The 12,626-nt window shown below is 43.4% G+C and overlaps 1 protein-coding gene across 2 annotated transcripts in view; it reads left to right on the forward strand.

Annotated features, from left to right (window-relative positions):
* The window catches only part of MAP3K10 (mitogen-activated protein kinase kinase kinase 10), an 87,345-nt gene that overhangs the window by 44,701 nt on the left and 30,018 nt on the right, over positions 1-12,626 (forward strand). For both annotated transcript variants that reach the window (XM_089659111.1, XM_089659112.1), the window contains exons 5-7: positions 4,425-4,573; positions 9,905-10,080; positions 11,804-12,044. In XM_089659111.1, coding sequence (XP_089515237.1) covers positions 4,425-4,573; positions 9,905-10,080; positions 11,804-12,044 — 566 coding nt within the window. The remainder of the gene's footprint in view (positions 1-4,424; positions 4,574-9,904; positions 10,081-11,803; positions 12,045-12,626) is intronic.

Consider the following 12,626-nt stretch of genomic DNA (forward strand, 5'->3'; position numbering starts at 1 on the left):
TTCCAAAGCCTTTCCAAAGCTTAATGCCAAACTCCGGGCAAAAAAAGTTTTCCTATACAGTGGGGCTGTGCTTGCACTACACGGCTTAACTGCTAGTTTTTTTCTAGGAGAGAGGAGAATGGATATATACTTACCTAATCCTCAGATCTTCCCAGCACGAGACTGTTCCAACACTCCCTGCGCTCCAGTGGTCTTTAGTAGTGGACTGTTCCTGATGTCATCAAGCCCAGAGTAGGCTCCATAGACTAGGAACAGTCCACCGCTGGGCCATGGGGGAGTGCTGTTTTCTAGTGGATCGACTGAACATACCGAGGATATACTTCTCTGAGATTCATTATCTGGGGAAGGGGGCAGGATACCAGAGACTCAATGCTCTGCCATATAAAGTACATAAAAAATTCCTTGCCTACAGTTTAAAAACATATACCATATATCTAATATTTAAATGCATTACCACTGATATTTAATTTCTCTTTGCATGGTACCACTTATTTAGAGTTCATCGTGATATATGTTACACCAGTAACTCTTTCATGTTTCCTAAACCAGAGCCATCAGCCTTTTTAAACCTTTAAGTCCTGCATAACAGAAGGCACCACAAGGATATATCCTTTTTTTCCTGTGTCCCTGTGACCTAATTTGACTTTGTCACCAAGGACTTGATCACTCAACCCTGCAATAAAACTGAGATCCTGTAGTCAAGTTGGCCATGGGTGGACAAGACTTCTCAATGAAGTCGATAAAGCTGGGCACTGAGTAACCAAGTACACCCAGAGTCAGACTGACACAAATGATAGGTAAAAGCACCGGCAGTTAGGCAAGTTTTCTCTTTTAAAGTTTATAAATGGCTAATCGGTTTGCTTTAAGGTCATGGAAAGAAGTATGAAGCACTCCAGTCTTTATGCTGAGTAGACGTTTATTGATTATCAGATATACAAAGCACTCAAAGTTTCTGTCCTTCACTTGGATGTTTTTCAAGCTTGCAAATGAAACCTTGAATTTTGCATATGACCGTAAAGTTGAAAATAGCATTCACCCTGGAAAATAGCATTTCCTTGTTGAGACAGAACACATTTACATTTTCACATTTCCACCCCAAAAATAGGCTTTATTTTTGAGTAGTGAGCGGAGTCATTTTGCTGTTCATCTAGATGTCCAGTGGGGCAAAAAATATTTAGTCGGCCACCAATTGTGCAAGTTCTCCCACTTAAAAAGATGAGAGAGGCCTGTAATTGGCATCATAGGTAGACCTCAACTATGAGAGACAAAATGAGAAAACAAATCCAGACAATCACATTGGCTGATTTGGAAAGAATTTATTTGCAAATTATGGTGAAAATAAGTATTTGGTCACCTACAAACAAGCAAGATTTCTGGCTCTCACAGACCTGTTCCTTCTTCTTTAAGAGGCTCCTCTGTCCTGCACTCATTACCTGTATCAATGGCACCTGTTTGAACTTGTTATCAGTATAAAAGACACCTGTCCACAACCTCAAACGGTCACACTCCAAACTCCACTATGGTGAAGACCAAAGAGCTGCCGAAGGACACCAGAAACAAAATTGTAGACCTGCACCAGGCTGGGAAGACTGAATCTGCAATAGGCAAGCAGCTTGGTGTGAACAAATCAACTGTGGGAGCAATAATTAGAAAACGGAAGACATACAAGACCACTGATAATCTCCTTCGATCTGGGGCTCCACGCAAGATCTCACCCCGTGGGGTCAAAATGATCACAAGAACGGTGAGCAAAAGTCCCAGGATCACACGGGGGGACCTAGCGAATGACCTGCAGAGAGCTGGGACCAACGTAACAAAGGCTACCATCAGTAACACACTACGCCGCCAGGGACTCAGATCCTGCAGTGCCAGACGTGTCCCCCTGCTTAAGCCAGTACATGTCCGGGCCCATCTGAAGTTTGCTAGAGAGCATTTGGATGATCCAGAAGAGGATTGGGAGAATGTCATATGGTCTGATGAAACCTAAATAGAACTGTTTGGTAGAAACACAACTCGTGTTTGGAGGAGAGAGAATGCTGAGTTGCATCCAAAGAACACCATAACTACTGTGAAGCGTGGGGGTGGCAACATCATGCTTTGGGGCTGTTTCTCCGCAAAGGGACCAGAACGACTGATCCATGGACAGGACAGAATGAATGGGGCCATGTATCGTGAGATTTTGAGTGCAAACCTCCGTCCATCAGCAAGGGCATTGAAGATTAAACATAGCTGGGTCTTCCAACATGACAATGATCCAAAACATACCACCCGGGCAACGAAGGAGTGGCTTCGTAAGAAGCATTTCAAGGTTCTGGAGTGGCCTAGCCAGTCTCCAGATTTCAACCCCATAGAAAACCTTTGGAGGGAGTTGAAAGTCCGTGTTGCCCAGCGACAGCCCCAAAACATCACTGCTCTAGAGGAGATCTGCATGGAGGAATGGGCCAACATACCAGCAACAGTGTGTGCCAACCTTGTGAAGACTTACAGGAAACGTTTGACCTCTGTCATTGCCAACAAAGGATATATAACAAAGTATTGAGATGAACTTTTGATATTGACCAAATACTTATTTTCCACCATAATTTGCAAATAAATTCTTTCCAAATCAGCTAATGTGATTGTCTGAATTTTTTTTTCTCATTTTGTCTCTCATAGTTGAGGTCTACCTATGATGCCAATTACAGGCCTCTCTCATCTTTTTAAGTGCAAGAACTTGCACAATTGGTGGCTGACTAAATACTTTTTTGCCCCACTGTATAAGTGTATGTGCTATATGGCTAAAAGTTTGTGGACATTCACACCTACACTATCTGGCTAAATGTATGCGGACATCCCTCCAAACTGAGTTCAGGTGTTTCCAGTGAAGGGTACTGTTAATGCTGCAGCATACAAAGAAATTTTAGACAATTGTGCTCTTCTAACCATATGGTAATAGTTTGGAGAAGGCATCTTTCTGTTCTGTTCTGTGCTCCTGTGCACAAAATCAGCACCATAAAGACATGGTTTAATAGGTTTGATGTGGTAAACTATGTTTATCATGCTTCAGTTTGTGAACAGACTGGAAGCTCTGTACAGACCTTTTCCTGTCCATTCATTCTGTGCTGCTGAGGCTGCAGAGATGGAGGTTGAGGGCTGTATCTTCAATCTCCTTTCTCTGTCTCAAAGGTGAAACATACAGAGGTTTAGACCCCTGATATCTTACCTTAAGCCCCCCAACTGGGCTCCTAAAAATGTAAAAAAAAAATAGTAAAAAATAATTTTAAAAAACTACTGACAACAGTGATGGAACTACCAGGGTTGCAAAGGTCACACTTGCAACCAGGCCATGGCGTTCTGCCATAGGGCTCAGAGGGAAGGGTCCCAGCCAGAGGTCAGGGGGGCCCTTCATGGTTTCTTGGAGGAATCTTTAGTGGCCTAAACAGAATCCTGACCTCGACACCTTCTGGTTGATGAATTGGAATGAAAATGGCAAGCCAGGTCTTTTCGACCAAGATCAGTACCTGAATGTTTAGTGGCCTGAACAGAATCCTGACCTCAAAACCACTCAACACCTGGTTGGTGAATTCAAATGTAAGCCTCACAAGTGCTCTTTTGGCGGAAAAGGCACAAATTCTCATGTACAGAAAATCTTGTGGACAGCCCTCCCAGAAGAGTCAAGGATGTTATAATTGTAAGGGAAAGGCCTGGGGGGGGGGGGGGTTTGGGGGGGCAACTACTTAAAGGATAAGTTCACCTTTGACAAAAGCAGGTAAAAAAATGTGCATTTGTTATTTTTTGTTGCAGCAGTCTGTAAAACATTGCACCAGGGAGCAGCCGATCGCTGGTGCCATGCAGGTCTCCTGCAGATCTGTCGGGATATCTGCTTGCATGTACGGGATGTATGAGCAAGCAGATATACTGACAGGAAGACTCGATGAACTACCACAGCGCTCCACAGCACCGTGGTAGTGCATTGAGAACTATAAGCAGACAGCCGCTAAGGCTTTTGGGACCTGCAGTTCATTCAATAACAGAACTCTGTGAATAATTTACGTGGCTGTGTGAGCGAAGCCCCGCATGGCCACGCTGTTTTTAAAAAGTGGCAGCTGGTACGGGGAACTTCTCCCAGTACTGCTGTAACAGGGAGGGGGAGGCAGCATTGGAAACATGTAACATGTAACATGTTCCCAAAGGTGAACTAATCCTTTAATGCTCAGAGTTTTGGAATGGGATGTCCAACAAGCTCAGGTGTGATGGTCGGGCATCCACAAACTTTTAAGCATATGGTATAGAAGTGAAGCAGGGCAGAATATGGAGCCATGTATTCATGTTGCACAGTAGCCCCCATTATTGCAAGGAATGTAAAATATAGCTTCTCTTGAAACTGTGAAATTTGCTGTCTGTTATATGACAGGTCATACTTAGTTTTTCTTTTTGGCTTTCAGCTTTGGTGTTCTCCTCTGGGAACTGCTGACCGGAGAAGTTCCATATCGGGAAATTGATGCTCTGGCTGTTGCCTATGGGGTTGCAATGAACAAACTGACACTTCCAATTCCATCAACTTGTCCGGACCCATTTGTTCGGATCCTGGAAGGTAATCAAATTTTTTCACCTTTGATTGTATCACAGGGATTTAGGACTGAACTGTAAGCAACTATAAACAACTTCTATTTAATCCAGTTATGTGTTTATTAAAGCGTTCTTAAAACATTGTTATTTATGTTGTTCAGGACATTCTATGTGTAGTACGATAAAAGTGAAATATAACTTATTATTATGTAGCACTGTATTTATTTTAGTAAGTGTTTTTGCATGTTGTCCAGTTGTTTAATGCCACTTGTTGTAAAAAGCTTGTTATATACAGAGCTCAGTTGCTCAAGCTGAAATTAGTTACAGGTTAATAAGTCACAGTGATGCCTCATCCTTTGTTCACTTGCTAAGATGGCTCAGTCTTTAGGTTTTAGTTGGTCAAACTAAGCCTCAAAGCAGATTATTTCTGCTGTTAACTCATATTCCTCTGAGACTCCTTTGTCATAAACTAAATATGTATTTGGAACTAAACTTGTCTACTAGCCAAATCAATAAAACAGGACCTACAAAGGTGGTCCAGAGAAGTGTGTACCTGGTTCAGCCGTAACAGCATCATTAAAATTAATATTTTACCACTTTTATTATATTTAATGCAGGCCCTTCCAATGAAATTTACAACAGGATGTATAAAATACTTGAGAACTATATTTCTAAAATTTGAATGGTAAAACCTGTATAGAATTAACAATCCAGAAATCTTTGAAGCACGGCATTGCTGCACCCAGCATGCAATAGAAAAGCTTCTCTATCAAAGAAATGGGCTTCCCTGTCCTGATCAAATATCATGAGGCAACTCCCCAGACTAGACTGACTGGTGACCTCAAGCCGATTACAAACCATGGGTCAAACAGGATGTGACTGAACCTCCAATAACTGGACTTCCATGGCTTTCCATCCTGCCACATCCCCCACACCAATTCGCAAACTTCTGCTCATATAAACTACATGAGCATCTGTCTCTAGGGTCTCTTGGAGGCTTGTACTACTATACATGTTCCCTCTTCCTTTGAGCAACTTGGTCTGGACAGCCCATAAGACACTCCTTGCAACTTTCTTACTCCTCCTTGACTGATACAGTGTACCAGCACAAACTATAGTGGTTTCTAAACCTGGGAATTAATTTCTCCCAAACTTAAAAAGACCATATGGTCCCCGTCATGTGGAAACAAAATGTGTCTCCTGCTATACACAATGGGTAATCAGAATCACAAAGATCCAACAGATTTAAAACATCACAATGGCCCCGAATAATCAAGATGAGACATATTGACCAATATGGACACCATTGTTTGTCTATAAAGATATATCTCCTTTAGCATCTTTGTAGAGAGGTGCACCCTGGGCCCTTGACTTATATCAATACCAAAGAACTCATCTAGGATGCTGAGAGAGGACAAGGATATAGACCTCTCCCCCTCCACAGCCTTACTCATCTTTTTCATCTGTATATCATCTCAATGCTTCTGTACGTTAACGCCTCCCCATTTCTTTTTCATTCACTTTTTAAGTATTTCAACACTTTTCTTCATATTTTTCCTTTGTCCTTTTACCCCTAAGTGTTATACAACTTCTAAAGAAAAAATAAACTAAGGGAAATGACAGTCGTAAAATTTCTATATTCGCCATAGTCCACATATGAACCACACAAACATCATTCTATACGTGTTTAATGTCCTCACCATTTTTCTCTTCCATAAAGAATTTATAAATATATATTTTAAAACCAAAAATTATATTATTATTATTAATATTATTGTATATATCATGTACACATGCCCTGTAGATTTTGTGAGTAATAGAATCAACTCTATTGGACTGTGATGAACTTTGAGGTAGTAGGGGGGTGGATGACCTACAAGTATATGGCATTGTGCTGGTAGTGCAGAGATAAATTATAAAAGGTGGTCATGGCTTTGACTTTGTAGGGGTCAGCACCAGTGGTGTAATTAGGTTTTGTGCTGCCCTAGGCAACACAAAAATCGTCTGCCCTCATGGGCACCGACCAACACCATCCCCAGAGAGCCGAACATTGACCAACAACATCCCTGCCCCCTACCTGGGAGAGCCTTCCACTACCCCCCCCCCCCCCGGGAACAGGGGAGGACTAACCATTCAGGCACTGCCCCAGGGCCCTGGGTCAGTAGGGGGCCCCATGAGATGCCCCTGGTACCTTTCATAGGGTTTTTTGGGTGTGGTTTGAGTGTGGGCGAGGACACGGGGGGCCCAATGATCCCCTATTGCCTGGGGGCCCCATGAGTTGTCAGTCCGCTACTGCCCGGGAATGAGAATCAGGCTCTACATAGACCATCAAGCAGCCTCTCTCGGATCCCACCTGGTTCTTATGGCACACGTGTCCCTTCTTTCATCCCTTCTTCTGGGGGAAAGGTGCTGCCCCCCTGAAAAATGCCGCCTAGGCAAGTGCCTTGTTTGCCTTGTGGTAAATACACCCCTGGTCAGCACTAACTATAACTCAAACCTAAACTGAAAAAAGTAAATTGAAATGCCTCTGCCTTTGGTGCAGCATGGAGCCAATGCTGCCTTACACTGAGAATTATTTTGGTTCTCAGTCCTTTCCTCTTAAATCTATTAAGCATGGGGGTCACAGCTGACGTCAGGGTTAGACTTTTTATGTCTGCTTTGTTAAGCCTCGGCATGCCCCCCCAGCCCCATGCGAGTAAAGTCAGGGCCTGCTGATTGGGTGCAGCCTCGGGCAATATCACATTGGATAGGGAATGGAGCGTGTCGGATCTCCACTACATGGAAGTGGATACCTTTTATAAAGTTAAGCTGTTCACTATTTGCTAGCACTTCTACTTAATAAATCTAGGTCCTGGGAATCAGACCCCATGTACTGTTCCAAAGTCCATTTTATGTCAACCTCTGCAGGATATAGGGATAAGTGTGTGCAATGGATGTTTAGAGGAGTCACATAACATACTATAGATCAATAGATCAGGGATCTCCTAAACAAAGGGCCAGTGTATGGCCCTTTAGACCAGTGGTTCTCAACCTGTGGGTCGTGACCCCTTTGGGGGTCGAACGACCCTTTCACAGGGGTCCCCTAAGACCATCAGAAAACACATATTTCCGATGTGTAAAGAGCAGCTACTGTGTAGAAAGCAGCTGCTGTGTTGAAAGCAGCTACTCCTGTTAAAAGCAGCTACTGTGTTGAAAGCAGCAGTATTGGAGGTAAAATGACACTCATGAATTATAATTACTGGGTAAATAATTTTATGGTTGGGGGTCACCACAACATGAGGAACTGTATTAAAGGGTCGCGGCATTAGGAAGGTTGAGAACCACTGCTTTAGACTTTAAGAGGGCCAGAACAATTGGCTTGTAAACATTGATGGCACTGCCCAATCCTAATACATCTTATCAACCAATGTTAGCAATTCTGCAATCAAGGAAAGGAATATAAGCTGGATGGTAGAAGAGAAGAGGTAGGATATCCTCCGCTCCAGTGGCCATGTGCCCTATCATTCCCATGCACACTTCTAGGAGTGTCGGATGCCTGTACCCCCACAGTGCAGTATCGTAGGGGTTGGAGGAAGGAGCCACAGCATACAATGGGGAAACAGGCATTAGACATGTTGTATACTGCAGCTTCTTTAGCAAGCATAGCTCTTCAAAGGAGTGAAGAGTAGTGTAGGCAACAGGACCGGTATGTATTCAATTTTTTACAGGGTGCACCTTTAATATTTATTTTTAGTGACAGAGGGCTTCATTCACAAACTAGTATCTACCACATTAAGATCCGTGGTAATATACCTGTTATTAAAAAATATTTTTTCAATTCACTAAAAAATGCTAATAAAATATAGCATGAGCTATTTAATGAAGCGATGCAGTATTTTATTAGTGAAAGCTAGAGCTATTTTAACCCCGGCGTTGAATAACTGGTTGCTAAGGAGCCAGTGGGTGCCAAGTCATGGTTGTTAAGGACGTGGCGGTTGCCGGCTCCTTAACAGCCAGCTAAAATAAAACCAAATCCTTAACTATTGCGTGCCTGGACCACTACTTAACGCATGCATTTTTAAATTTATTTATTTTAGTCAATTGACTTTAACGCCATTTTATGCCGTATTTACCAAGCACTTGATTTTTGAGGTAAATACCCCCATAAAGGAATAGCGAATTGACATTTTCAGCATGTGTCAGATCACCTAAATCAGTGTTTCTCAACCTTTTTTCAGTCAAGGCACCCTTTAAAATTATGGATAATCTCAAGGCACCCTTTAAATTTACGGATAATCTCAAGGCACCCTTTAAAATTCTACAAAATCTCAAGTCACCCCAATCTAAAATGTAAAAAAACTATTCCACACACATCCAGTACACCCAACGTTAGAGGTGATTTATTCTTCCAAAGCACATACACCTTTGCACACTGGTACTGACTAGTGTCTCTCTCCTTTTTTCTCTCCATCACTCTGCTAATGTTACCCCAGTGTTGACAGAGAGAGGTAGGGGAGGGCCAAACAAAGATGATGTGCATGCACCTGACATACTCCTTATCAACTGATGATGTCATTGGTTGTTAGGATGCTGGCAGCTAGGTCATAAAAGTGCGCAATTAAAACCTGTGGCTTTCTGTACTAAAAGGCAGGATTGATCCACCTGCTGGCTTGTATACAGTTTTTGGGCATTTTGTCAAGGCACCCCTGAAGAAGCCTGAAGGCACCCCAGGGTGCCTGGGTACCCTGGTTGAGAAAGGCTGACTTAAATACTGCATGCAATCTGCAGTCAATCAGTGAATGGAGCCCAGAGTCACTTTGAAGAGTCCCTCTCAGCTCTCTAAAGTTTAAAAACCATTAGCTTCCTGCAATAGAACAGAATACTTATCTGTCTGGCGGCCTCAAAAGTCTTTTTGGCATTTGGCTGTTTCGGGAGTGTCAGATGCCTTGGTCCACCACCAAGCCCTGTGATTTCTTCCTTCAAACCCTCCACCATTCTAGAAGTTAGCAGTGGTGTAGGGGGTCAAAGGACTGAACTGGAAGTGTGGGGGTACACAGATATCCAACATTCTCAGATGTATTGAATGCCAAAGATGGAGGCTACATGGCTGGATTGAAGTGGAGGTAGGACACACAAACCACAAACTATCTCTTCTTTCACCGAGAGCTTCTATTTGAAATTCCTTTAAAGATCTGATGGTCTATTTAGGATACCTTTATTGTGTTCTTTTTACATTTATGCTGTATATAGTATGCTTTTGTTATAAAATACCATTAGCATTTTTTTTCATTTATTGTCATTTGTAACTTACCTGCAAATATTCAGACATTTATGTTCTAAAATTGAACAATGTTAAGGTCTGTTATTTTGGTTACAGCCTGTTGGGACCCTGATCCTCATAGCCGCCCTTCCTTCTCAACCATTCTGGATTTGCTGACCACTATAGAGCAATCAGCCATGTTTCAGATGCCCTTGGAATCCTTCCATTCCCTGCAGGAAGACTGGAGACTGGAAATTCAACAGATGTTTGATGAACTCAGAACCAAAGAGAAGGTGATTGGAGATGTATATTGTGAAAATATAGTAGAGATTTTTGGTTTGAGTATATAGTTTAGTTATTTGGGTGTGTAATGACATGGACAACCTGAGGCATGCATGATTTTGTGCTTGCGTCATTTCTGTTTTCAGTTTCTCAGTAAGAAAGTGCATTATTTTCATCAAGGAAAGATTTATAGCTGTTCTTGCTATTTATGTATATTGCCCTTCTAGGCACACCTGAATTATAATGCTCAATTTGTACAAGTCTCACCTCTTGTATTGATTATGCAGTTATTATATTGATGTCTAATTAGTAAAATGCATTGCTGGTTTTTCCATGCTGTGTTCTTGATCATCACTGCTTCCTTTTAACTGTACAGCTCATCCAACAAAAGGATAGATCATTCAGTGTTTCCTTATCTATAACTGTGATCTCCAAACTGCAGGCCAGATGCGGCCCTTTGCTTGCATTTATTTGGCCTTTGGGGCATTGTCCCTTCCACTCATATGAGAAACTATTCCTTCCACTGACACCAATGATAGAGCACCATTCCTCTCACTGACCCCAATGATATAGCACCATCCCTCCCACTGACACCAATGATACGGCACCATTCCTCCCACTGACACCAATGATACGGCACCATTCCTTCCACTGACACCAATGACATGGCACCATTCTTCCACTGACACCAATGATATGGCACCATTCTTCCACTGACACCAATGATGGAGCTTAATTCCTCCCACTGACACCAATGATAGGGCACCATTCCTCCCACTGACACCAATGATAGGGCACCTTTCCTCCCACTGACACTCAATGATAGGGCACCATTCCTCCCACTGACACCAATGATAGGGCACCATTCCTCCCACTGACACCAATGATAGGGCACCATTCCTCCCACTGACACCAATGATAGGGCATCATTCCTCCCACTGACACCAATGGCAGGGCACCATTCCTCCCACTGACACCAATGGCAGGGCACCATTCCTCCCACTGACACCAATGGCAGGGCACCATTCCTCCCACTGACACCAATGGCAGGGCACCATTCCTCCCACTGACACCAATGGCAGGGCACCATTCCTCCCACTGACACCAATGGCAGGGCACCATTCCTCCCACTGACACCAATGGCAGGGCACCATTCCTCCCACTGGCACCAATGGCAGGGCACCATTTCTCCCACTGGCACCAATGGTAGGGCACCATTCCTCCCACTGACACCAATGGTAGGGCACCATTCCTCCCACTGACTCAAACGATGCAGCACTATTCCTTCCACTGACATAAACAATTGGGCACTATTTCTCACCCAAGTACCAATGATGGGCCACTATTCCTCCTCCTACTGAACACAGGAGTTATGTATTTCTTATTTTTTTACTCCAGCTAACCCCAAAGCCTGAGACATTGTCTACTCTCACTGATACTGGACCATTTCTACTCCCACTGGACACACTCTGGCCCTCCTAAAGTCTAAAGGGCCATACACTGGCCCTTTGTTTAGAAGGTTTGGAGACCCCTGATCTATAATATGTTATGTGACTCCTCTCCACATCCATTGCATACACGTCACCCTGTATTCTGCAGAGGATGACCTAAAACTGATTAAACATTCAGACTTTGGAACAATTGTGTTAAATGAATTGCATTGCCAGGTCACAGAATACTGTGGCTTGTTGCATTAAATTGCTTTTTAAACTTGCTAACCTTGCATCCTCTTAGGAGTTGCGTAGCCGGGAGGAGGAGCTGGTGCGTGCCGCCGAGGAGCAGAGGAACCTGGAGGAAATGCTCCGCAGGAGGGAGCAAGAGCTGGCAGAGAGGGAATTCGACATTGTGGAGCGGGAGCTGAATATCATCATGTACCAAATGTACCAGGAGAAACCCAAGGTGAAAAAACGGAAGGGCAACTTCAAGAAGAGCCGTCTGAAGCACAAGGATGGCAATCGGATCAGCTTACCCTCAGGTAGACCAAAGAGGAGTGATGTGACCGTTCTGATTACTCTGGAGATGAAGGTGTATGTGACTGCTTGCTTTAGGCAACAAGAGCAGGTCTTCTTCACTTCACATTCAGTCAGTGTTCCCATCAAGGCCAAAACCTTTCCTCTTGATATTTGATGGGGTAAGGAAGGGCTATGCTGTGTCCCCTGTGGTCTGATACTGTAGGGGTGTGATAGCGCTGGACCAATGTAAGTAGAGATGAATTCAAATACGGAATAAAGTGTGTTTTTTATACCCAAGTTTAGTTTGTGGTCAAGATAGGTACTTATTTCTCAGCCTTTGTAAAACGGGGGAAAAGTGCACTGTAAGCTGAGAGGGGGGGAAGCAAATATTTTCTCAGTACAAGAGGCATGTACAGTATATTCTTAGAGTGTTACTAAACCCAGGACCCTGCATTCACTATATCTGGCCTCCCCGGACCCTGCATTCACTATATCTGGTCTCCCAGGACCCTACATTCACTATATCTGGTCTCCCAGGACCCTACATTCACTATATCTGGTCTCCCCGGACCCTGAATTCACTATCTGGTCTCCCAGGACCCTAC

Source organism: Staurois parvus, unplaced genomic scaffold, assembly GCF_062004578.1.
Source record: "Staurois parvus isolate SC_StPar_1 unplaced genomic scaffold, SC_StPar_1.0 ptg001133l, whole genome shotgun sequence".
NCBI classification, from domain to species: Eukaryota; Metazoa; Chordata; class Amphibia; order Anura; family Ranidae; genus Staurois; species Staurois parvus.